This window comes from Polypterus senegalus, chromosome 3 (assembly GCF_016835505.1).
Source record: "Polypterus senegalus isolate Bchr_013 chromosome 3, ASM1683550v1, whole genome shotgun sequence".
In the NCBI taxonomy this organism is placed as follows: domain Eukaryota; kingdom Metazoa; phylum Chordata; class Cladistia; order Polypteriformes; family Polypteridae; genus Polypterus; species Polypterus senegalus.
The window spans coordinates 81,901,532-81,925,632 of NC_053156.1; the positions used below are offsets into that span (position 1 = coordinate 81,901,532).

The following is a 24,101-nucleotide window of genomic DNA, read 5'->3' on the forward strand; positions in this document are numbered from 1 at the left end:
ATTACTAACGGTCACGGAAGTCCAATGATCCCCAGTAAGAGCCACAAAGTCCGCTTTCTGTAATGCATCTAATTTTGCTTGCTTTTCAGTGTGCACAAAACCATGCTTTTATCAAGGCTTACTCGGGTAGTCGAAATGATCAGTCGTAGGAACGCTTTATTCCGACTCTAACATTTTTGTAGCTGTGATGTGTGCATCAGTGTAATGGATGTACCAGGAAATCATGCATTGACAAAAGTTCCGTTTGCTTGGAATTGAAAGTGTGATTAAATCGTTATTTTTAACGCGTTATGGAGTACATGCATCAAGCTTCTCAGCTGTGCTTGTGCTAAGAAAGGGAAAATTTTAAAAATAACGTAACATGATTCTGCGTTAACCTAATATTTTTCATCGTCCCAAACCAAGGAGATCGAAGGTAAAATGAATCGGTAGCGCGTACATAGTCAGTACACCCTCTCGGGAATCGAACCTCGAATGTCGGCGTTAGAGGCTAGACTCTACAATTAGCCACAGCGTGTGGCTTGTCTATGCTAAAGTATGTATTGTAGATCGGGTATATATATACATTTATATATATATACCCGTGTATCGCAGTGGAGAAGTAGAAGTTATGAAAAAGAAAAGGGAACATTTTAAAAATAACGTAACATGATTGTCAATATACAGTAATTGTTTTGTGAGTGTTATTGAATGTTGCTGTCATCAAGGATTTGATTATCATTATTTCTTTCAATCAGGCTCGTATTTGTAGGATGTGTTCAAGTTACATTCCGTGTTTGTCAATCGTTGTAAAGATAAGAGGTTTCATTCATCGATTAGTTCCTTACTGCATCAATAAACAGCTCGTCTTCCTTTTTATCTGTGATGTGACAAACTGCATGCACGGGTTTTTTTACACTGTCTTCCTTTAGCGGACATTCACTTTTTCCACCGTGTGCTTTGTTTCCGCAGTAGCTGCACTTATGAATATGATTGTATGTATAAGGCGCTTCATATTTTTTGCTGCCTTCTCAATTGTGTAATTCGGTTTTGTTCAGCACTCTTTGGAACTGTTGCTTTTGTCTGTGCACTGCGTCAGTTCACGTGAGCCGCTTGGTGTTCTTGCATCGAAGGTTCCCAGCTGTACTGGTGCCATCTCGTGTAATGTCAGCTAAGACCCGGCACTTAAAAGTTTCTCTCGCAGTTTCAATGAGTTTGTGCCAAACACCACCCTGACCATCTCATCTTCCTCTGCATAAGCACAGTCCTTCACCGTGAATATTTACCGGCAGTGTTTGTATTGGATTGCCGCTGATGGACGGCCTTATATGGGCAGGCACTAAATTACAAACGCTAGTGGCAGCCTGTCTATGAACTTAATTTAATATAAACTTACGGTTCACGCCGTGCTTTGTTTCCGCATATGCATCATTTGCTTCATAATGTTTTTCTGCCTTCTCAATTGTGAAATGGCGTTTTGTGCTCATCGCTGGAGTTCTTCCTTGTTCTCTACGTACTTACGTAGGAGGCGTGATGATGTCACACGAAACTCCCCCCCCGCGGCCTTCTCCAACTCAAGACTCCATTACATTATATGGGAAAAAATAGCTTCCAGTTATGACCCTTATGTGTAGAATTTCGAAATGAAACCTGCCCAACTTTTGTAAGTAAGCTGTAAGGAATAAGCCTGCCAAATTTCAGCCTTCTACCAACACAGGAAGTTGGAGAATTAGTGATGAGTCAGTGAGTCAGTGAGTGAGTGAGGGCTTTGCCTTTTATTAGTATAGATTAATATGACACAGTATGCTGTAAAGCACCAGATAATTTGTTCCTTACAAATACACAAATATTATTCTATTACAAATATTCTATAGACATCATTTTTAAATTAAAACTTAATATTATGATAGAAGCAAAGCAAGAAAGGGGAGTACTTTGTATTTTGTAATGCACAAGTCATACAGTTTTTACAGTAGTTATTCCTTTTAATTATAGTGGAATGAATTTGAGCTGTGTTTTAATACAAACATCTATAATATTACTGTGTGAAGATACTAGTCACTAATGTCTTTGGTCTACATACTGTATATTGGTTCTATTCTGCTTACAGCAAGATCTCTCACAACTATTGAAGGAAACAGGGAAATTCAATGTTATGCCTCTGTGTAGTGAAGTATTGTGACAGTCAGCTTTAGTCTTTTAATTTATTTTTGTTTTATGTCCTCTGTGTTATTATTATTATTATTTTTATCTTACTACTACTGAAAGAACCTAAAAATTTACTAATACATTTCACAGTTTTTGTTGTGTAGTATACATTCTTCAAAAATCAGTATAAATCTTGACAAATATATTGTTCTAAATGTATTCCTTTACAAAATACCACTAAAACTATATTATTAGCTACTCATTTTAGTCTCATTTTATTCTGTATGATTTTAATTCTGTCTGTAATTTTTGACAGTGTAAAGTGTAATCAATAATTCTTCATTTGTGCTCATAAAAATATACTACAATTGTGCAGCATACTTTTTAGATACTTGACCATCCATTAATTTAGTTTTCATCTTGACAGATTTTAGTATTAAAAAGTGAAACTCATTTATGCATTTAATATTAAAAAAATGTTCTGCTTAAATATTTAGCATATTTATTTGTTGCACTGTAAAAAATCTTGTAATAGTATGTTCTTATATGTGTTCTATTTAAAATAAAGATTGACTGATTTTAATAAACAGATTAAAGATGGAAGATCAGGATCTGGCAGATTTCCTGAAGAGAACTGATGATTTGGCCCTGTGGCTGAAAGACACTGAATTTATCATTAAAAGCTTGCCTGTAACATCCACAGACCATAACTTGAAAGAATTAAAGGCAAGATCTTTTTGATAATTTAATTGAAAATTTAAATGTATCAAAAATAAACTCTATCAAAGTGTTCTTATATTACTGATTGCAATTATATTCTAATTATTTCCTTAATCATAAATTTGATTTCTGAATTAACTACTGGGTGAATTTAGATAAAATGTATTTATTTTGCTTACTTTAGTCATTAGCTGTAGATATGGATATTCAAAATGAAAATCTTACCTGGCTCAATAAAAATGGAACACAGATATTATCAAGCAAAAATCTTAGTCTACAAGAAAGAGACAAGAATATATCAACGCTGAGAAGTATAAACATGACTTGGAGCAAGGTAAATATGTTAGCAGATACATTTTAAATGCAAGTTTATTGTTTATTTAAGCACTTGAATTTGTTGTTTTATTTTATTTATTTTTATTAGGTGTCTAAAGAACTTTTTGATAAAGTGGGAGAGGTAGAGGCCAATCTACAAAATCGCACTTTGTTTCAGGATAAAATAAATCACTTATCAGACTGGGTCATATCAGAAAGAGAAAAGCTTATTCTGAAGAGCCAAATCCCTGTTGCTGCCACTGAGCTTCAGGTAAGTTTAAAATGAATATATATTTTAATTAATTTAGCATTATATCTTGGATTCTTACGTATTATTAGTTATTGTGATCTAAAGTATGCCTGGATTTGTTAAGAACACTTGCAATTCCTTAGTTATGTTAGAATGCTTTTTATTAAATCAAAATTTATTTTCTTGTATACACTCTAAGGGAGATTAATATGTTTACTTTTAATACTATTGACTGACTATGCTGGTAAAAAATACTATATGGTAAGAAGACATTTTTTCTCTGTTCTCCCAATGGCTTCTTTATGTCTACAGATATTAGAGGCAAAAATGAAGGAACATAAGGTTGAGATGGAAGATGTCCTCAGCAGGTCTATTGAACTTCAGAAAAGACAACAACTATCACCTCAGGACAAGGTATTCATAAAAATATGTTTTAATTAATTACCAGGAGGCTCATTTTATTATACTATATTTATTATATTTTATTATATTATTTGGCTACTTCTGTCATTACATTTTTTCATTGTAGATTTTGTTTCGTTTAATATTTTTTGGGTCGAGACTATTCTTCTGCCTCCTTTCACAACTGATTAACCAGTAGTTTTCTTTTATTGCCCTATACTGACATTTTTGTTCATGTCAACAATACAATAAAACAAACACAAATCATTTAATCAGAATAAGTCTGCTGTCATGGAATACCAGCGGTTCACTGTCTTTAAGTGTTTAAGAATTATAAAGTACAAAGAAATTATGGTCATAAAAAGCCATAGTATCCCACTTCATCTTTTTCTTTTTGTAAATGGCCAGGGCCATATTTATTGTTTGTGAACAATGCACAACTTGCACCTGAGGTTTACATCAGTTTTCTTTTTCGGTGAGTGTATCCAGGAAGGGCTTTTGATTTACAGGTATACCAGAAGAGAGCATTTTTCCTTAAGTCTTTGTCAATGTTGCACTCCAGCAGTATCTGATCTCAAAGGGTTATCATTTCATGTGATTTTTCATATGAATTTGTGGCCATTACCTTTTCCTAAAAGGCCAAGTTATTTGGGCTAAATTCTCGATAGTTGTTTCCATTTCTAAATAAGCACAGGCTACACCACCAGAATCTATTGAGTAATGTATGTATCATTTTATTTATCTAAACATCTAAGTAGAGAGGTGAGTCTATCTCCCTTTTTGGAGAGATAATATATAGTAATTTTTTTCTTGATAAATATTTATTGTAGGACAGTGTTTCTTAGTGGTTATAGCTCTGGAATTTAAGCTACAAGGTTACAAGTTCTCTTAACCTGCCTGTGCTTTAATAAAAAAAAAAAATAGAGCACCAGTTGTATTTTAGCTTTGTGTTTACACTTGTTCAAAGGGTGGTGCATTCTTTACTCTTTTGTCATACACAGGTATTTTTTTTATTACTAAGATAAAACAACAAAAGGCATTGTAAAGTCAGAATTGAATAAAAAAAAAAGTATGTGCTAGCAAACAGTAAAATAAATCTTCTAACCAGCTTTTACCTATTTTGTCTGACTTTAAGCAACAAATGTCAATGATCATATGTTAAAGTTGCATAAGACTCATCAAAAGATTTAGCTAGTATTCATGTGATAGGAAGGGTGTTGGTGTTTAGGATTAGGAAGCATGTGCAAAATGTGCAGTATAACCTAAATACCAAAGTGCGTTTGTACAGTTGACATAGCTAGTTTTGACAGTTTGAATTTATTTGCTAGCAGAACTGTCAATAGTGAGAGCTCCTTGGCTCTGTTCACAAGTGCACATATAAATGGGCAGGTTACAGACAGAAACTACACCTTATGCAAAAGATTTGAAGCAATCTCTGAACTTGGAATTTTTCAGAACTATACAGAATAGATTAAAAAAACTAATAAATTATTATCTTATATAGCACATTGTATTGTGTACTTCTCAAAAAGTCTTGTTTAACCTGTGAAGTGAACATGACGTGTGTCTTTAAAATGTAAGAATAACTGCACTAGAAAATGTGTAAGGGGGTTATTGGTAGATTTGTTTTATAGCTTCAAAATATGAGCTACGATGTGAGTCTTTATTTTTATTTTGTATCAAAAGTGAACTTTTATATAAACATCTACATTGGTCAGAGCTTTGTCATTCTTACTGATTTTTGTTTCTCTTGTTGTTCTTAATATCCTTATATTATTGTCTGTTACATTTGCTAACTTCAGTTTGTAGTGTGTCTGGATTTTTCAGATTTGCAGTCTCCGATGTCCTATTTCTTTAGCTTATACAAAACATTAATATTCATTTTTATATCTTAAGTTATTTAAATTGGTTTTTTCACTAGTTTAAGTTATTGTGACTACTCCTCTCAGGTTTCATCACATATTGAATTAATGAGAAATTTAAGCATAAGTACGTTTAATTAGTAACTAAAGTTAGAGGCAAACAGCTAACAAACAGGCAAATGCAGTTTCATGAGGCATGGCAGAGTGTACATCTCTTGTACTTGACAGCTCCAGCTGTTCACTAATAATTTTACTTTTCATTTTCATCTCTTATTTATGTTAGCTTTTGATCCAGACATTTCACAGTGAAATAGTTAATGTTTCAGAAAGATTTATATTTAGTAAAAGTTTTTAGACCAATTCACCATAACATCAGCATATAGACCATAGTAACAATTTCGACTCTGGGTAGAAATACATTACAGTATTCCTCTCTGTAGTCCCTAAAAGTCAGTTTCTTTAAAAAAACAAAAAAATACTTTTCCAGGATTTGTGTTTTTGCAAAAGTACAGTATATGTTGGGTGAAAGTTGTATTTTTTGTGTCTTCCTAGCCTAGAAGCTAAAACAAAAGTTCACAACTGATATGTGGTCTCAGGCATACACACATGTTCAGGAAATCCATAATGATAATCAGAACTATATTTATAATGATTGTAATGATATTGTGGATATGATCTGATCTAAATTTTTTTTTTTTTTTGTTTATTCAATATGTATGTTTAGTGATTTGAAAGAACTAAATGATTGCCTTTAAATTACAGAACAAGGTAGAACAGCTGGCAACAGATTGGAAAGCACTTGACCTCGCAATCAAAGAAGTTTCTTTGCAGCCTGTTGTCAACTGGAGACTCCAGGTCTCTCCTCAGAGATTAACAGGTAAATGTGGTACTTTTATATTACCTCTTTTAGGTGTGTCTTCGTTGGTTTCCTCCCACAGTCCAAAGACATGCAGGTTAGGTGCATTGGCGATCCTAAATTGTCCCTAGTGTGTGCTTGGTGTGTGTTCCCTTCAATGGGCTGTTGTCCTGCCTAGGATTTGTTCCTGTCTTGTGTCCTGTGTTGGCTGGGATTTGCTCCAGCAGACCCCCGTGACCCTGTAGTTAGGATATAGTGGGATGGATGGATGGATGGATTATGCCTGTGTGACCCACTATTTCTGATATAACAGTTTGGTTACGAGGATAGGCAGAGTTTGGCCTACCTCCTTTAGCTCCTTTGTTGCCAGTGCTTTGTGAACCGCTATTTCTCTGGTGCCACAGGTATAATTTGTTTGAGATGTACCTGTTGGCGGCCAGATTGGTTAATTTTGAGATGACAAGGAAAAGGGCATTTTTTGTACCGTGTCTTTTGTATCCATAGTGGTGGCACTGACCGGCCATTTTGGTTCAACGCTGAGTATTCTACTTAACCATTTCCAGTTTTGCCAGTGTGCTCAGCAGCCAGGTGAGTCAATTACACAATTCGTCTCAGTGCTGCATGAGTTTGTGCAACGCTGTAAGTTTGGGGCACTACAAGACGACCAACTGTTTGAGAAAATCTCTTGAGAACAGCTGAGAGAGCATTTGTTATTGGAACCAGATACTCTAACGTTAAGTAAAGCTATAGAGATTGGGAAATAAGCTGAAGGTGCAATCAGTGACATAACCATCTATTGACACATCATTGCCAATACCTGTGCAGGCTCTAAAGAATGCTCCACAAGTTCACCAGCAGCATTGTGGAAACTGTTGTTCCCTCAGACATTTGACCAAATCACTGTCCTCTCAGCCATCGCTGTAGAAATTGTCAAAAAATGAACCATTTTACTTTGTGGTATCGCTGGCTTCTGTGACACCTTAACCTTCAGCAATAATTAACTTGGTGTCCAGACTAGGCAGCCCTTTCAAAACCTGTGTCTATTATGTAAACAGCATCTTTCTCCTCCTGCTTAATGATACAGGATGACAATATTTCTTTGTTGATTAAAGTGACATGAGAGACATTTCTTCTGTGTCCCACTTCCGCATACCTGTAACATTTGCAGGATATGGCAATTTAAACATAACAGTGCTGGGCTCTGTACAGTATAAAGACCAAGGGTCTTTTGTTTTTACATTTTTTGTTACACCTTGGGTGCAAATCTGATGGGTTTGAATCAGCTCCATAGATTACAGTTTCACTTGTGTGATTCAGGTGGCACTGACATTGTGCAAGTGACATCGCACTAGCAGCATGTCTTCCTAATGTTGTTTACAGGCTTAGGCTGCATCACTGGGGATTGCCCATCAACCTATAGTGGATGAAACAATTTTTCCAATTATCCAACCACTGCTGAGAGTGCCATTATCATTAGGACAACAAGTTTCTACAGAGGTCTGCAAACACCTGGAAGAGGACATTATTAAACCAGTGGCTGCTTTCCCATAGATTTTAAATTTAGTTTTGGCAAAGAATTGCATTGATCTGTGTTCTGTAAATAAAGCAATCATTCCTGATAAATACCCATTACCAACTGCCAAGGAGCTGACCACACATTTTCATGGGTCTACAGTGTTCATTAAACCGGACCTAACTCCTGGTTGTCTAGAGGTTCCCTTTGATCCTATAAACAGAGATCTCAGAGCTTTTGTGACACACCTCAGAGTCTTCCATTACAAAAGGATGCCTTTTGGCCTCTGCTTTGCACCTAGCTGTTTCCAGAAGGTCATGTCGCTAATGCTGGCAGGAATTCCAGGTGTAGCCATTCATTTGCATTATACTGTAGTGTATAGTACCACCCTGGGTCAACATGATGAGGGTCTTCCTCAGATCTTCCACCAACTCTTAAATCACCAAGTAACCATTAACTTGGAAAAATATCTTTTGGGGTACAATAAATTAAATGTATGGGGTACAGGCTCTCAGGGCAAGGCATCATGCATGTAATGTTGCATGTGGATGCTACCTGCTGTCTACCTGAACATTAAACATTCTCACCTCTGCCATCCTTTTTGGGAATGGCTACATATTATCTTTGCTTCCTTCCACAGTTTGCCTCAACAGCATCACCTCTATGCCATCTCCTTAAAAAGGATGTCCCCTGGCACTGGACATTAGCCTGTCAGAAGGCAGTGAAGACACTTAGACAGCATTTCACCAGTTTTCTTAATTTAGCTCACTTTAGTCTTTCAGCTTCCACTATTGTGACGTGATGTTTCTGTTGAAGCATTGGCAGTCCTTTCCCAAGTGCACAATGTCATAGATAGGCCTGTTGCTTGTACTTCATGGCTGCGCTCTCTCACTGAACAAAAGCAATCTATGTGTGAAAGAGAGGCTTTGGCCTGTATATGGACTTATGAATGGTGGCAGGTCTTTTACTCACCGTCCTGACCACCAGTACTTTTAAACACAAATGGGCCTTGCCCTAAGCCCCTCAGGTTGCTACATTGGGCAGACTTGGGTGATATTGCGGGTCCACAGCTCAGAATAAAAAGGCAGTTTTAAAATAAATAATCACGTACTTGCGGCTTAAAGAGGGGGTATGGTAGTATGGTCGGAGCAGTTCCTGGGGGTGCGTTGTGGGCTTGGGTGTTTTAACACTGAAGTGTACAGGTGTGGGATTGACCATGTCCGTGATTGATGCCAGGAGTTGCTAAGCGTTGCACCTGTGCCACGTTCCCATTATATATAGTAGGAGCATGAGTGTGAAGGGAGAAAAAAAGAACTGAGGTTAGAGGAGGAATCTGAAAGCCTGTGTGTGAGCGAGCGAGCAGAAAGAGCAAGCTCGTGGGAAGTGAGCCCTAGTGGGGTGTTTGGCCGGCACCTTGGGGCAGATGGATTGGGTCACTCCTGCTGAGTTTTGCAGAGGAGCAGGAGTGACCATAATTGACAGCTTGCCATGGAAGGCAGCAGGAGTCAGAGTCTTGGGAGGTGGAAGCCCCAGTGTCAGCACCCTGGTCACTGGGGGAACCCGAGTCTCGGTCTGACGGAGCACTACAAATCCAGGGACCGGAAGGCTACCAGATCAGTAGAAGTCAATTGCAGGTAGGGCAATTCCCCTGGTGCAGGGCCCGGAAAGGAGAAGCAGAGGAGCCGCCTGCTGAAGAAGGCACCGTGTTTTTTAAAGAAGGGACTGCTTCCAGCCATTATTTTAACCTTTGTTATAAAGGATTTATTTATTGGATTTTAACCTCCATTTTTCACTCTGTTTTTTTTGGATTATTTATTTACTAGCCAACCCGCATAATCAGGCCATTTTTTTTTTAATGATTTTTAAGCACAGGGAGAAAATTAACATTTGAAAAATCGGTAATGTAATAAATCAGCAAGAAAAGCAACATTGTAACAATGCACGGAACGAACCAACACACAATCGTCCGTGGCTGAAAACTGGCGGACTGCCATCGCTCATGTGCCCACCTCCAACTCGTCACTTGAGTCGTTGTCGTCTTTGCACAGTCCAGATGCACCTGTGACTCACGTAGACTTTCCGTGTGCCTGCAGGAGCATCTAAGAAGACGCATGTTTGTCGCGGATGCAAATTGCTGTATGTAGCGTGTAAAACAGTTTGCTATGGTGCACGCGTCGCGTCGAACGAAAACTCGGTTTTTAAAGACTGCTTACTTCTTGGAGTTAGTGGGAGTGACTCCTTCCTGCGTGCGCCATAGGTGTCTGTCTTGTCGGCGGCTTAGTAAATCCACGCCCCTTCCGGCGTGTTTTCCATGGGTGTCTTGCCTTAGTGAATTATATAAATAGATTGACGTTTTACAGCACTGCACTTCTCTTGAACACTGGATTTGTTTTGTTCATTTTTAATTAAAGCAGTTCTGTACTTTGCACCTTTCCCCTTGCTTCATTTGGTATCCTCATTGTCCAGCTCATCCGGTTACATTATTGACAGTGTTGGGTTTAAGGGTTCCCAAAAGGGAAGTGGGAGTGTGAGGCAGAACCCGCATCGTCACAAGACTATCTGCACCAGTGTAATTTTAGACCTGAATTCTCACCTGGTAGGCACAATGCAGTAGCAGTCCTCTTATCCAAAGCAGTTGTGCCATCTGTGGTACTGTAGATTTCTGACATGGAGGAAGACCTGGTGTTTATGCTGCTTGCTCTTGTCTCTTCTGTTTCCTCCTTGGACCAGCTTTGCCAAACTTCTAGAGATGATTCTATTTTTTCTAAACGTCACCATTTTATTAGGGATGGATGGCCCACCACAGTAGAATAGGAACTATTTCTGTACTGTGGAATTAAAGATGATTTATTCTGGCCATCATACCCTCATACCAGCAGCACTACGAGCACGTTTTGCAAATGCACATGTGGGTCATTTGGGCATCATAAAGCTGAAGCAGCATAGCGGAGATATTGTGTGGTGGCCTAATATAGACTGTAATGTTTAGAAACTGGTAAAAGACTGTATTGCCTGTCTCTTCAGTGGCAAATCTCCTCCTAGCTCACCAGCTCCCCTCCCTCCTGTACAATTGCCAGTTGCTCCCTGGAAGCACATTCAGGTTCATTTTTGCGCTGAATTACTTGGTGCCCCACTCTACACTTACTATCTTCTGATGGTATATGATCTTCACTCCAAAAGGCCACCCAATCCATTATTAGGGCCTTGGATCACCTTTTTTGCTCAGTCAGGTCTGCCAGACATAACTACTGATAAAGGACCCCCAGTTGACGTCAGGTGAATTTCATAACTAAAGGCCATTAAACACATTAGAACTGCAGTGTACCATCCAGAATTGAATGGTGGGGCTGAACGCCTCAACTGCACGATAAAAGATGGAATCTGGGCTTATCTGTCAGAAGGTTGGCAGTTTGAGGCACCTCTCCTCCAAGACCCTGTTACATTTTCAAGCAACAAAACATACCACAGCAGTGGTATCGCCTGCTTCCTTAATGTTAGGCAGGGAGCTGACCCTCCCTTTGGACCACCTTTGTTTGGATAAAACTTTACAGTTTCAGTCAAGAAAACTATAACTGTCATTTCTAAAGGAACAAGACTGGGTAAGTGTGTGGCTTCCTCACCGTTCTTATTATTAGTACGATGAGACCCTGTTGATCAAATTCATTTCAAATTACTCAGCAGCTTGGACCAGCTGCTTTTGCTCTGCAAAATGGTTCTAGACATCATGCATATAGCCTGAAAAAAAATCACACCACATACTCATATTTTTTTATTGTCTGAAGATGCATTGCCTGATGGCATGGGGGCCCCAAATAGTGGCTGGTCCTTAATCACTACCACAGGTTCGCTTTGGAGTTTCATGTTCATTTAGAAGACCTCCCTTCTTGCTTAAGGATGATGTTCCCAACTAGGCGTTCATTTTAAAAAGGGGAAGGAAAAGCGGACGTGGGGGGTTGTGGAATTGAACAGAAAAGAGGAAAACTGAATTATTGCATTTGTGGATGTTAATAAAGTAGTTAAGAATTACATATTTGTGGCTCATTATTTCTGATATAACACCCACCATCTTTTCATTTTTTTAATATTTTGCAGCTCCTAATATTCCTGTTAATACACTGATGTCCTCAGATGTCGCCTATCATAATGTGCAAAATCTGGAGCTTTTAGGACCTGCAGACCTGAATAAAACTGCCACAGAACTGGCTGATTGGCTTATTCTCATTGACCAGATGCTGAAATCAAATATTGTTACTGTTGGAGATATTGATGAGATTAAAACCACTATAGGACGTCTAAAGGTATTTTCTCTGAAATTTTACAACTGCTGCCTTGCTGACAAATGATCAGTTTAAAGTTTAATAATGTATCTCTGCTTAGGTAAATGATATTTAAAACTATCATGAGGAGGCCATGCCATAATTTGTTAGTTATTTCTAAAATAATAATTAATCTTATATTAATTTTTGCTCTAAAAGATGCACTAGGGCTTATTTTCAGGGGATATCCTATATTCATGTACAACAATATACAGTCATGTTGTCGTCTTCTGAAATATCGTCCTAACTCTCCACATTGAAACCCTGAATTTCTTGCTACTCCAGCCGCTATCCTCCAGGACCGATGTGCGTGCTTCAATGTATGATGAACGGTTCGATGTGGTGAAGCAAAGTGCCGACATACAAATGCATTCATGGTGTGTTGTTATTCAGGCATCGCATATTCCCCAAAGTAATGACACAATACATTTTAAAAGTCTTACATACCATCTTCTGTGCCGTCTTTTTTTTTTGCAACTTTACAATACTATCAGAATGTACTGCAGTGTATTTGAGCCACAGAGAAAAAAAAAGTACATAATGAAACTGTCTATTTTGTGATTAAAGTAGAAATTTCAGCATTAAACTTAAAATGTCCTCTTTAATCCCATAGTTTACTTTGTCATTAAAGTAGACTGTAGTAAATGTCATCTTAAAACCAACCTAGTTGTTAAATCACTACGCGCTTCTGGGGCTTCCTACTGACCTGACAGCAGCGGCAAGCAGCATCGCCACACAGAACACATTAAATTTATAATATTCCAGCTCTCTGCACATTTAGAACTCTTAGATTTATACTCGATATCACTTTCATAATGAAATGCATTAATATATTTGTTACATTTTACAGATAAATCGTTAACTTTGTTTAAATAATGAATACTGCTAATAGTTACACATATGGGGAGGCACGGTGGCAGAGCGGTAGCACTGCTGTCTCACAGGAAATTACGTCCCTTGTGATCCTTGCCTGGAGTTTGCATGTTTTCCTGGTGGGTTTCCATATTGTGCTCAGTTTTCCATCCAAAGACATGAAGGTTTTGGGATATGGTGAAGCTACAATGACGCCAGTGTATGTGTGTGTTTGTGTTCACCTTGCGATGAGCTGATGCCCCGTCTAGAGATGTTGTTTCTATCTTGCACTGATGCTGCTGGAATGGGTGTATCCCCAAATTGATGGATTTAATCATTAAACATCCTTTTCAGAGATACTGTGGCAAGGTGTCCTCGGAATTTAATGGATATTTCGGGCACATGCGTTGCATCGCATGAAGTATAAATCTTGCCTTAGGCGTCTTACTTTTCAGCTGACAATCTTGACTAGGGCTTATATTACAGAGCAGCCTGAAAATCATGCGAGGGCTTATTTTCAGGGAAACACGGTATTTAAAAAAAAAAAAACAAGTTTATCCCTGATTTGTTTATAGGTTTTAGCATTAAATTGAACGTTCAAATCAACAGGTAATGTTAAGTAAAACCTTAGTGAAGTTTGAGATTATGGAGTTTGAGGTTTTGGGAAACACAGTGTCAATTTAAGTCTGTATCACCCAGCCCGAGTTTGGGTACAGAATTTTCATGTATACATGTTTTAAATGTAATTCATTTATTGCTGTATTCTTCCAAAATATATGTCCACTAAATAATGTTAAGCAGCATTATTTTTTACAACTCATCACGATGAAATCTCACATTGTGTATTGGCATTTAGAAAGTTAAAGCCTTTTATACTTTGTTCTTATTCATGTAACTTTTTTTTAAGATAACAAAAAATGATCTTGAGCAGAGGCATTCACACCTGGAAGATATTTTCACCTTGGCACAAAACATAAAGAATAAGACTTCTAATGAAGATATTCGAACATCAATTACTGACAAATGTAAGGTGGAAAAGTATTTGTTGTCATGTTTTATTGTATTATCTAAATACATTGAACGCCGTGCTATAAATATTTAACATTTTCTGATAATATTCAATCTTTAATTTTAGAATGTTTGTAAATAAGAAGTGAACAGCCCAATTTCAAATTTATTCTGGGTCATTACTATTTCATGAAGTGCTACAATAGTCTTTGTTTATGACATAAATAAAAAACACTTACTGGTAGCTTTCACAATAAGAGTTTATTATTAATATTTTTACCACACAGTAATGTGATCAATCTGCATATTTCTTTTTCTGTTTTGTGTATATTATACTTATTAAGCTGGTTTGCTTTTTAAATTGCTATTTGTTTGAATAACTTGAAGAAGACCCAAATAAGCTAGAGACATTACATCTGACAGTTGCTTTCCTAGAACTGGCCAGGAGGATCTGGAAATAATTGAGATTAGGGAAAGAGTAGTCTGTTACCATTACAGCTATCATCAGAAAAATGCTAATAAAAAATTAAATGAGTACTGTAATATTATGCATGCAGAAATTATTACTTAGGTATTGTACAAAAAACTATGTATATATGCTACTGGACAATAAAAAATCTTTTTGTTTTAAAATCATTTCATTGTTTTCAGTGGAAAGAGTACGCACCCAGTGGGATAGCACCCAGAATGGTGTTGAAGCTCGACTTCAACAATTGGATCAAATGGTGATTGACAGCATCCAGTGGACTGATCAGAAGGCAGCGGTGGAAACACTAATAGATCAGAGCGATGTACATTTTCAGAATTTGATACAACAGTCTGGGGAGCCCTTAATGAAACAGCTAGCTCTCATTCAGGTCAGTTGATCTTAACCAAACAGAGGAATTTACTTGAACACATGCACACAATGATCACGGTTATTATAGTAATCAGTGTTGTCAAGATAAGACTTGTGTACTGGCTTTATCATATTCTGTAAATATATTTCCAGAATAAAAAGTGAATTAACTATTGATAGTAAATTTAATATTTTATTGACAATGTTTAGAATATTCTACATACAATAATCATGAAAAGCCACTTGTTGTACACACATTGAGAAAATAGTTGTTTTAAGTAATTGTTTTTCTTTGAAGTTCTTGCTGCTAGATTTTAGTGAACTATCTGTCAGAATTCATTGCTTATTCATTAACATGCCATATATTGTAATATATAGCATCACCTATACATTACATATTTTTCTTTTTTTGTTGTACATTAATTTAATGCATTATTCATTGTAATTTATATGTATTCTCGGGAGATGCTGTTTTTGAACTACATTTTAAGGAAGCTGAAGTGTCTGTTGTTGGTTTTTTTTTGTCCACTCATAGGCAGCAGAGGGTGCTTTTGTACTTCTAATAATGAAAAGTCATCCTGGACTCTTCATTATAGATTGCAAGGCTAGTGTATATCATTAATGATAATGAGACATAGATAGCAGAAGCTATTGAAAAGAATTGATAACATTCTGTACATAGTAACACATTTTTTCATCATTTCACTTTTACAAGCTTGATACACAGTAGCTGGATGTGTTAAAGAGTCGTGATGACAAGGATGAATGTAATGCAGCCACATGCCAGTAAAATACAATTTATATGTTAAGAGTATAAAACTTTAATTGAACAGCCAGTATTAAACAGTTGATATAATTTCAGATACAGTTCCTTTAAATTAAGAAAAACATTTCTTCTGTTGTTCAATTTTACAGATGTTTTTGCAAGATTTAAATAAGGGCCAGATTACTGTGACTGCTTTCAGGAATCTTTCAGATAAAGTTTTAGTGGAGTACCCTAATGATGACATAAGGAGAGTTAAGGAATATGCAGACCAGCACACTCTAGCATGGCATTCTCTTAATAGCAGGTAAGTCTTTAATGAAATTTTGTGTAGTGTCTCTGTCTTTTAACTTTTTATTTTCATTCTCTTAAATCCCTCAAAAGCACAGCTGTACTTTCTGTAAGCTGTATACCTGGATGTTGGTCAGCAACTTATGTTATACCTTGTCAGTCATTTTTGGTGGTGATTCCAGGTACCAGAATGTTTCTTACATTTCTGTGATTTTTCCACCACTTTTTAAATATGTAAATGCTGCTAATGACAGTCAGGAATTGCCACTGTGATCGTACTTTTCATTAATGGTGATGAAGGTTGTTGTACCAGTAGCCTGTTTGACAATAGTACATGAATAACCAGTAACTACCTTCAGCAAAATATGTGACTAACAAAGCATCCTCTATAGCTTCATAAAATCACTAATCCTGCCAATTTAGCATATTAACCTCAGAGTCAAAATCATACTTTTGCATTACCTGGGACTTTGATTTTAACATCTTACATGAATTCAAAAGTTTATTACATTGTCTGTGAAGCATTGACTTCATTCTACCTTCACATTTCTGATTAAAATATACTTTTGGCAAGCATTATTGCATAATAGTGCTGCTTAACACATATTCAGCATCACCCCAAATTGTCTTGAGTGTGCTTACCTCATATATAAACTAGGATAACTATAATTGAGATAGAAATATGCATAATCATATACAGTAAATCAAGGGTTTTGGTAACTATGATATACTGTGTTTGTGGTCAGTTGTTCATTAAAAATTTATCAAAACATTACATACTGGGCCAAGATGAAAACAACATAGAGAATTGAGCACTCCCCAAATACTACCTGCTACCCACAGTCAGAGTAAAATTAAAGATTTAGAAATTAGTAAAAAAGATCACAGGAGAGAGATGGCATTTATCTAATTGTTGCATCTCAGCAGGTAGTATATTTGAAACTGGTTACAGTTTGCTGAGTGCTTTGAATGGTTCTCTGCTTTATCATGTAGGAGTATTTATTTTCAGCATGCTAACCGAATCTTAAATTTTGTGTTGCACCGTCTCATAATCTGAAGTGTGCCTATTGATTGTGAAAAGTATTTGTTTCCAAGTACTGTGTATGATTTAACAATCACAAGCTCATAATATATACTTGAGGTCTGTGTATATGGATATGATCAAATGAAAACCCCATATAAAGGGCTTTAAATTTAAAGGAAACCTTTTAGATGTGGATAGAAGGATTGCGATCCAAAAACAGAACTGCATAAGCACGTTGCCTATGTTAAGTGTTCACTGCAGTTGATTTGTGCCCTGGTACTGTGTCTAATACTGGCATAAAATGCCCCAGCCTCTGTTACCCTAAATTGGCTTATTGGCATATTAAGAATTATTTTATTTACGGTTACATTAGATATTCAAGAAGAAGATATTCATGGGGAATCTGTAAAATTGTGATAAAAACACAATTTTAAAAATTTTAAAATTCCTCAATTGGTGAATATTCTATCTGGAGACCTGTTGAATGTGCATCTTATTATTATCACAGTATAGGGTCCAAAAGTGTACAGGATTCCACTTCTATATTTGACCCAGTGTTACTGTGAATTTAATTTGGGACACCTTAATGCAAAGGGCATTGTCAGCATTAAAGGAAGTGGGCAGTTTGGAACCATTTATGTGCCTTCATTCTCTGTGTATTTACTATATATGCAAAGTATATTAGAAAATAATGCTTTAAGTCAGTGTTATCAGTGTTTGGAGTTGTGTAACTACAGCAGCGCAATGTACAGTTAGGACCAGGCCTTAAAACTACCAAAATATACATGATGGGGAAAAAATTTAAGCTCCTGCATGCTTGTGTATTATTGGAAACTTATTAATTGTTCAAATAGATATCCATTATTTAGGTGTTATAAAAGTACTAGTCTGCTTGCAAAAAAGAACTGTGAGCTAGTCAGGTAGGTGTAATAGAATGGCTGTACTTCTAATCTGTTTAACTGACTAATTGTAAAGTTTGTAGGTGTCAGGTTTCCTTTATATGTTTGTTGTTATTTTTTTTATTGCTCAAATTAGATGCTAGTAAATTTTTTTAAAACTTCAAATACTGTATATTCTTAGTGTTGCCATATTTTTGCATGAAAGTGTCTTAAACCCAGCCACTACAACCTTTGCCACCTTATTGGCGTTTTTGTATGTCTTTGTCAAATCTGCCGACCCCTTTTTTATGAGGGGCTTTCAATAATATACTGTATCAACCGCAGTAGGAAACAAAAGAATTTTCAAAAAATTTTGTTTAATTTTCCAATATAGTCCCCTGATAGCTGCATAAATTTTAACCACTTTTCTTGCAATGACTTTAATCCTTTTGAAAAAAAAAATCTTCTGTTTAACCTTCAAACTGGCGCGTCTCAGCTGCCTTGACATCTTCATCACTTGAAAACCACTATCCACAGAGAATTTTTTTTTCAAAACACTGAACAGGAAGTAATCTGAGGGAGCCAGGTCAGAACTGTAGGCTGGATGATTCAGGTGTCGGAACCCACATTCTCGGATTGTAGCCTCTGATTGACATGACATGTGAACAACGCATTGTCATGAAAAAGCAGCATACCTGCTGTGAGTTTTCCTCCTCTTTTCTACTCTTCTGCAAAGTGATCATTGTGTTGGCGTACCTGTCCCCGGTTATGGTTGTCATGTGTGGCATGAACTTTAGAAGCAAAAGTCCATCAATATCCCAGAAGACTGTTGCCGCGACTTTGCCTGCAGATTTTTCTGTCTTGAACTTTTTTGGGGTGGGAGATGACTTGTGCTTCCAGTGCATTGCCTTCATTTTGGACTCAGGATCTCTGTGATATACCCAAGTCTTATCCTTAGTCACCAAACGATGAAAAAAATTCACTTGGTCTTCACGGAGCATCTCCAAGTTCTCCTGACAGCACTGGAACCTCGTGGACTTCTAAAATGGCGTCAGAATTCCTGGAACCCATCCATCTTGCACTGACCTTTGACATGCCCAAATTTTCATGAATTATTTTCCAAACTGTACCTGCCGAGATGCCCATTTTTTCATCTGTTTGGGAAACCTTTATTCATCTGTCTGACAAAATTAAATCTTTGACTTTCTTGCACATTTCTGTGGAAGGTGCTTCCACAGGTCATCCAGTGTGAGGGTCATTTTCAATGGACTGTCTACTCCACTTAAACTGCTTGCTCCAAAATTTTACTTTGTGGGATGATGGATCTCCTTTGGCCTTTTCCCTTCTTTTGTGAGAAATTGTATCACTGAACGTTGCTCCTAATCTAGCATTTTTTTACTTGATTCACATGAGGACTCTCCTGACATCCTGTGTCTTAGAATGTTAGACTCATACTGAGCCACAACTGTGCATAAGTAACCTTGAGACATGGCACGTGCCCAGACTTGTTTCATCAAGCTTTCTACTTTCTTTCATACTCAGATAAATTATTGAACACCCCAATATTCCATAGAAAATCTTTCTTTTACTTCTCTCTCAACTAGACTCAACTGAAAGGTAATAGTATTGCAACTATTACCAATCACCTTTTAAATACAGTGCCACGCAGCTGCCTTCACTACTGAGGTCTTTAAACCGGTTGATTTAGGGCTCTTTACCACTTTTAACAGCAGATGGAAGGTATATGAGGCAGATGGCCTAGTTCCATATTTTTCCCTTAATTAAAAATGGCTTGGTACATGTACAGAACCAGCAGTGATATTGAAATTAAATGTTGATCTTTAAATTATGGAAAATTATAATGGTACCAAGTTCCCACCTGCTGGTACAAAATGGAAATAGTCCTCTATGCCTCTGACCTCTCCCAACATGCAGCAATTGTTGAGGTGAGACATGAAATTATTCATGTGTCATCTTTTTTATTTATTTTTTTGCCACACCATCTCTTCAGGTCACATCTAGCTCTGTGAAGAAGATTACTTGTGTTTTGTGTATTGTATATAACCCATTTTTCTGACACCTATTGCACACCCTACCTACCTGAATTGGGGTCTCTTTCTGAATTGCCTTTCCCAAAATTTCTTCCCTTTTTTTGAGGGGGCCTGATGAAGCCTATTGAGGCATTCCTTGTGTGATTTTGGGCTATACAAAAATAAATTGTGTTTTTTTGTTCTCATTCTCATATTATTTTGTCGTGCAGGTAGTTGACGGCTTCTTCACCTCCCTTTACTATATTATTCAGTGCATGAGCCCACAGACCAGGGGCCTCATGTATAAACGGTGCGTACGCACAGAAATGTTGCGTAAGAACTTTTCCACGTTGAAATTGTGATGTATAAAACCTATACTTGGCGTAAAGCCACGCACTTTTCCACGGTACCTCATACCTTGTCGTACGCAAGTTCTCCGCTCGGTTTTGCAGACTGGCGGCATCCAATGTCAAAGCAATGCTACTGTTCCTGTGTGGTTACTCCTTTTTTTTCCTGACGTGGCTTTATAAATACACTGAAACTAACCGCATATAATGGTCCATGGAATAGCCATAGTATTCCAAATACCATAACTGCTTTAGCATTGTTAGTCTAACTGCACCTTCTTCTTCTTTCAGCTGCTCCCGTTAGGAGTTGCCACAGCGAATCATCTTTTTCCATATTACTCTCACTGCACCACTCGGAGCATTTATATCACTGTATCTGAGTGTGAATCACAGCAGCAACTGATCGGAAAGAGAATCATCGGTATACAGCTTCAAGCACACGCTACCTCAGCCACGGCAAAACGTTTCAAAGCCTTTCCTATACGGACCTTGCGGTTCAGAAACAGTTTCATCCCTAAACGTACTCAGTCAATTGCTCCTTGTAGAACTGTTTGTACTTATAAGTACAATTACCTCACTGTAAACTTGCACTACAGAGATAATATTACACAACCTGCGGCACTTTATAAAGCGCGTATTTACATAAGATGACGATATCATTTTTAAGATGAAATTCAGCGAAATATTATATTATACAGATAAAACTTTAACTTCATTTAAATAATCTATATTCTTCACTGGGACTGGCGTGAAGGATAGAATAATTAAACATGTACTACGAAGATATTTCAATGTTCCTTAAACATTTTGAAGAATCGGCTCTCTAAACTTACAGAGGGCTTAACGTCTGTTACAGAGCTGATTGTGTGGCGATTGGTTACTTGGAGAAAGAAAAGCAAGGACTGCAGGGACGGCCACGCCAATATATATTAAATATAAAACAGAAAGAGAAAATAACGACACAGCTAAAAACGCAGCGGAAATTTTCAACAAAAGTTAAACGCTTGTGTCATGAGCATGAGTTGGCTATGCAGTGTCCGCAACGGACGTGGCCATCCACCGTGCATACCATATTGACATTGGCGGGTGAAGGGGCCACCGATTCTTTCTCTGCCCAGGGCCACCACAAGCCTAGAGCCGCCCATGAGTACTGCTGCAATAAATAATTTCATCGAAGGTCGCACACGATCACTGCGCCATGAAACCCATGTGTAATAACATGCTTTAACTCCTATCATCATGAAAATTATATTACGTATACATCTCAGTAGTTTAGTTATTCAGAGAGCTGTAATATCATGAATGTACTGGATTCTGTGTCCTGTCGGAGGAAGAGAGCTAGTTTAAAAAGCAAGTAGTGATTCACACACACAGAGCACATAGAAGATCACATACAAAACAAAGCATTTAACATGCTATACTTTAATTACGATGTGATTTGAGAAACTGGTTAATTAAACGATTTTAAGATGAAGTTTATGATGTTCTACTTTAATGACAAAATAAACTACGTGATTAAAGTGGAAATTTCGAGATTGAAGTTGACATTTCGTGCTTTTTCCCCACTGTGTGTGTGTTTTTTTTTTTCTCTGGACCCTAATAAGCTTTCATATGACACTCACAGTGGGCTACAACTCGCCTTTTCACTGCAACTTTGATATGTGACTTCTTTTTTATTTCCGCCACTGTGTGACTTTGTGAACGTGAGCTTTCAAGTTTCTCCAGCACACTATGTCACTCGATCAACTTCCTTTTGTTGATTATACCATGGTTTAATTAAACAAATAGTATGTTTTTCCTTTGCCTCCACTTGGTATTCGCTGAAATTCTTATATTTTCCCCCGTGCTTTTCCCATTGTCTTTTCACAAAAGACTAAGCTTAAGGGCGATTTATATTGATTTGCATATTCAAAGAGGCGTAATTCTGGGAGGAGTTGGGGAGTTACATGAAGCGCGTGCACGAGTGTTACTTTTCACGCAGACCGGGATTTATGTAGCGGAAGAACACAAATTCCTGCATCTGAAATTTTTCTGTGCGTAAGCACATTTCGGCTTTTATGCTTACGCCATGTTATAGTGCGAATTCTGCGCACGCCGTTATACATGAGGCCCCAGATGACATTGCCTGTAACTTTAGCCAAATTGCTGTGGGATGTTTATAAATCACAAGTTTGAACAGGCATGTTATTTTTTTTCTCAATCCCCTGTATGAGCCTTGACTCCTTACCCACCAGACTTACCCAACGAGATTCTTTTGCCATTTTATGATATGTCTAGATTTGGCCTACCTATCTTTTTATCCGTGGGTAATGAGCCTATAATGGTTCTTCAGACTGTGACGATACTGGAAGTCGTCAAACACCCATTGGGAAGCACTGTCCCTTGACCCCAATATCTTGATATCCATGACTTGAAATATTTTTTTTAAAAACCCTCATAGGAGTCAATTTTGGATTGCTCATTACTGTGCCCTTACCATTAGATCAGATTTGTCAAGCATAATCTGGGCAGTAACACAGTGATCCTTTTCAAGGGGCATAAAGTTATATAAATTTCTTCTATGGGTATGGTTATGAGCATTGGGAGGAAAGCAGAGCCAGTAGTAGAATTTTCATCTTATTTCTTTTTGATAAAATTGTTATCCAAGCAGTACTTTTCTTTGACTAGCACTCTGCTCAATAAAGGTAAGACAGTGGTGAGGTTTGCCACCCGATGTCCAAATATAAAACTAACATTTTTCTCCTTTGGTGACTGTACATTGAGCATAGGTGCAGTGTTAAAGCTGATTTTTTTTTTTACTTTCTTGAAGTTATTAATGCTTCATGTGAAAACAGGTTCATTTGAGCTTCTTTTTGTGTCAGTGAAATAAAATAGTGATAGTTGCACTAAGTTTACACTTATTCGCAGTCTTATAAACTGATCGGTATTGTATAAATTATAAATGTGCTTTATTACCTTAACAAAGCTTCAGTTTTGATCTGTATAGAATCTAGTATTACAAATGAGTGAAATAGTAAACATTTTTTGACAAAATCTTCTTTTTTGATTATGCTTTTTAGATCTATTGAGAAACAAAACACTGTGGACTCGGATCTCAAGCTGCTCCAGAGTTCTTTAAAGGAACTGGAGGTGTTCCTAAAGTGGCTTCAGGAGGCTGAAAATAAGGCTAATGCCCTGGCAGATGCTTCAAATAAAGAGGATCTCTCTCAAGACAATGTGCATATGAAGATGTTGAGAAATCAGCTGGAGGTAGGGCAGTGTCCCATTTTAAGTTTATATAGTATTAACTACACTGCACAAGGTGCAGCTGGCCTTATAATGTTGCTTTTCTTTTCTGAAATATTTGAGGTTGGTATTAATTTAATGTCTCCTTGCTATTCATAACATTTTATGTTATAGAAGGATGATTTAATAACTCTTATATACACACCAAGGTTTTTACCGTAAAAGAGCAAGTAAAAAATATTAAGGCAATAGGTTGTGCAAGAGTTTAAAATGCAGGAACAAGAAATAGGTGTGGAAAACAACTGGACATACAAATGTACGTTATTAGATGCTATGCTAGTATTTTGACTATTGACATAGCAGGATTCACATCAGTTTAATTCAGTATGATGGTCCCTCATCATGATAAGGGAGACGATCCACGATCCAATATGGTCCATCTAAATTGTTGTTTGAAAGCTTAAGTTTTATCTTCCAACTACTA

General features: G+C 37.1%; 1 protein-coding gene across 3 annotated transcripts in view; it reads left to right on the forward strand.

The window, feature by feature from the left end:
- Positions 1-24,101, forward strand: part of utrn (utrophin) — a 513,264-nt gene that overhangs the window by 214,479 nt on the left and 274,684 nt on the right. For all 3 annotated transcript variants that reach the window (XM_039747516.1, XM_039747517.1, XM_039747518.1), the window contains 10 exons: positions 2,718-2,853; positions 3,032-3,181; positions 3,272-3,433; positions 3,725-3,826; positions 6,439-6,553; positions 12,138-12,343; positions 14,121-14,238; positions 14,873-15,078; positions 15,975-16,129; positions 23,452-23,641. In XM_039747516.1, the coding sequence (XP_039603450.1) occupies positions 2,718-2,853; positions 3,032-3,181; positions 3,272-3,433; positions 3,725-3,826; positions 6,439-6,553; positions 12,138-12,343; positions 14,121-14,238; positions 14,873-15,078; positions 15,975-16,129; positions 23,452-23,641 (1,540 nt within the window). The remainder of the gene's footprint in view (positions 1-2,717; positions 2,854-3,031; positions 3,182-3,271; positions 3,434-3,724; positions 3,827-6,438; positions 6,554-12,137; positions 12,344-14,120; positions 14,239-14,872; positions 15,079-15,974; positions 16,130-23,451; positions 23,642-24,101) is intronic.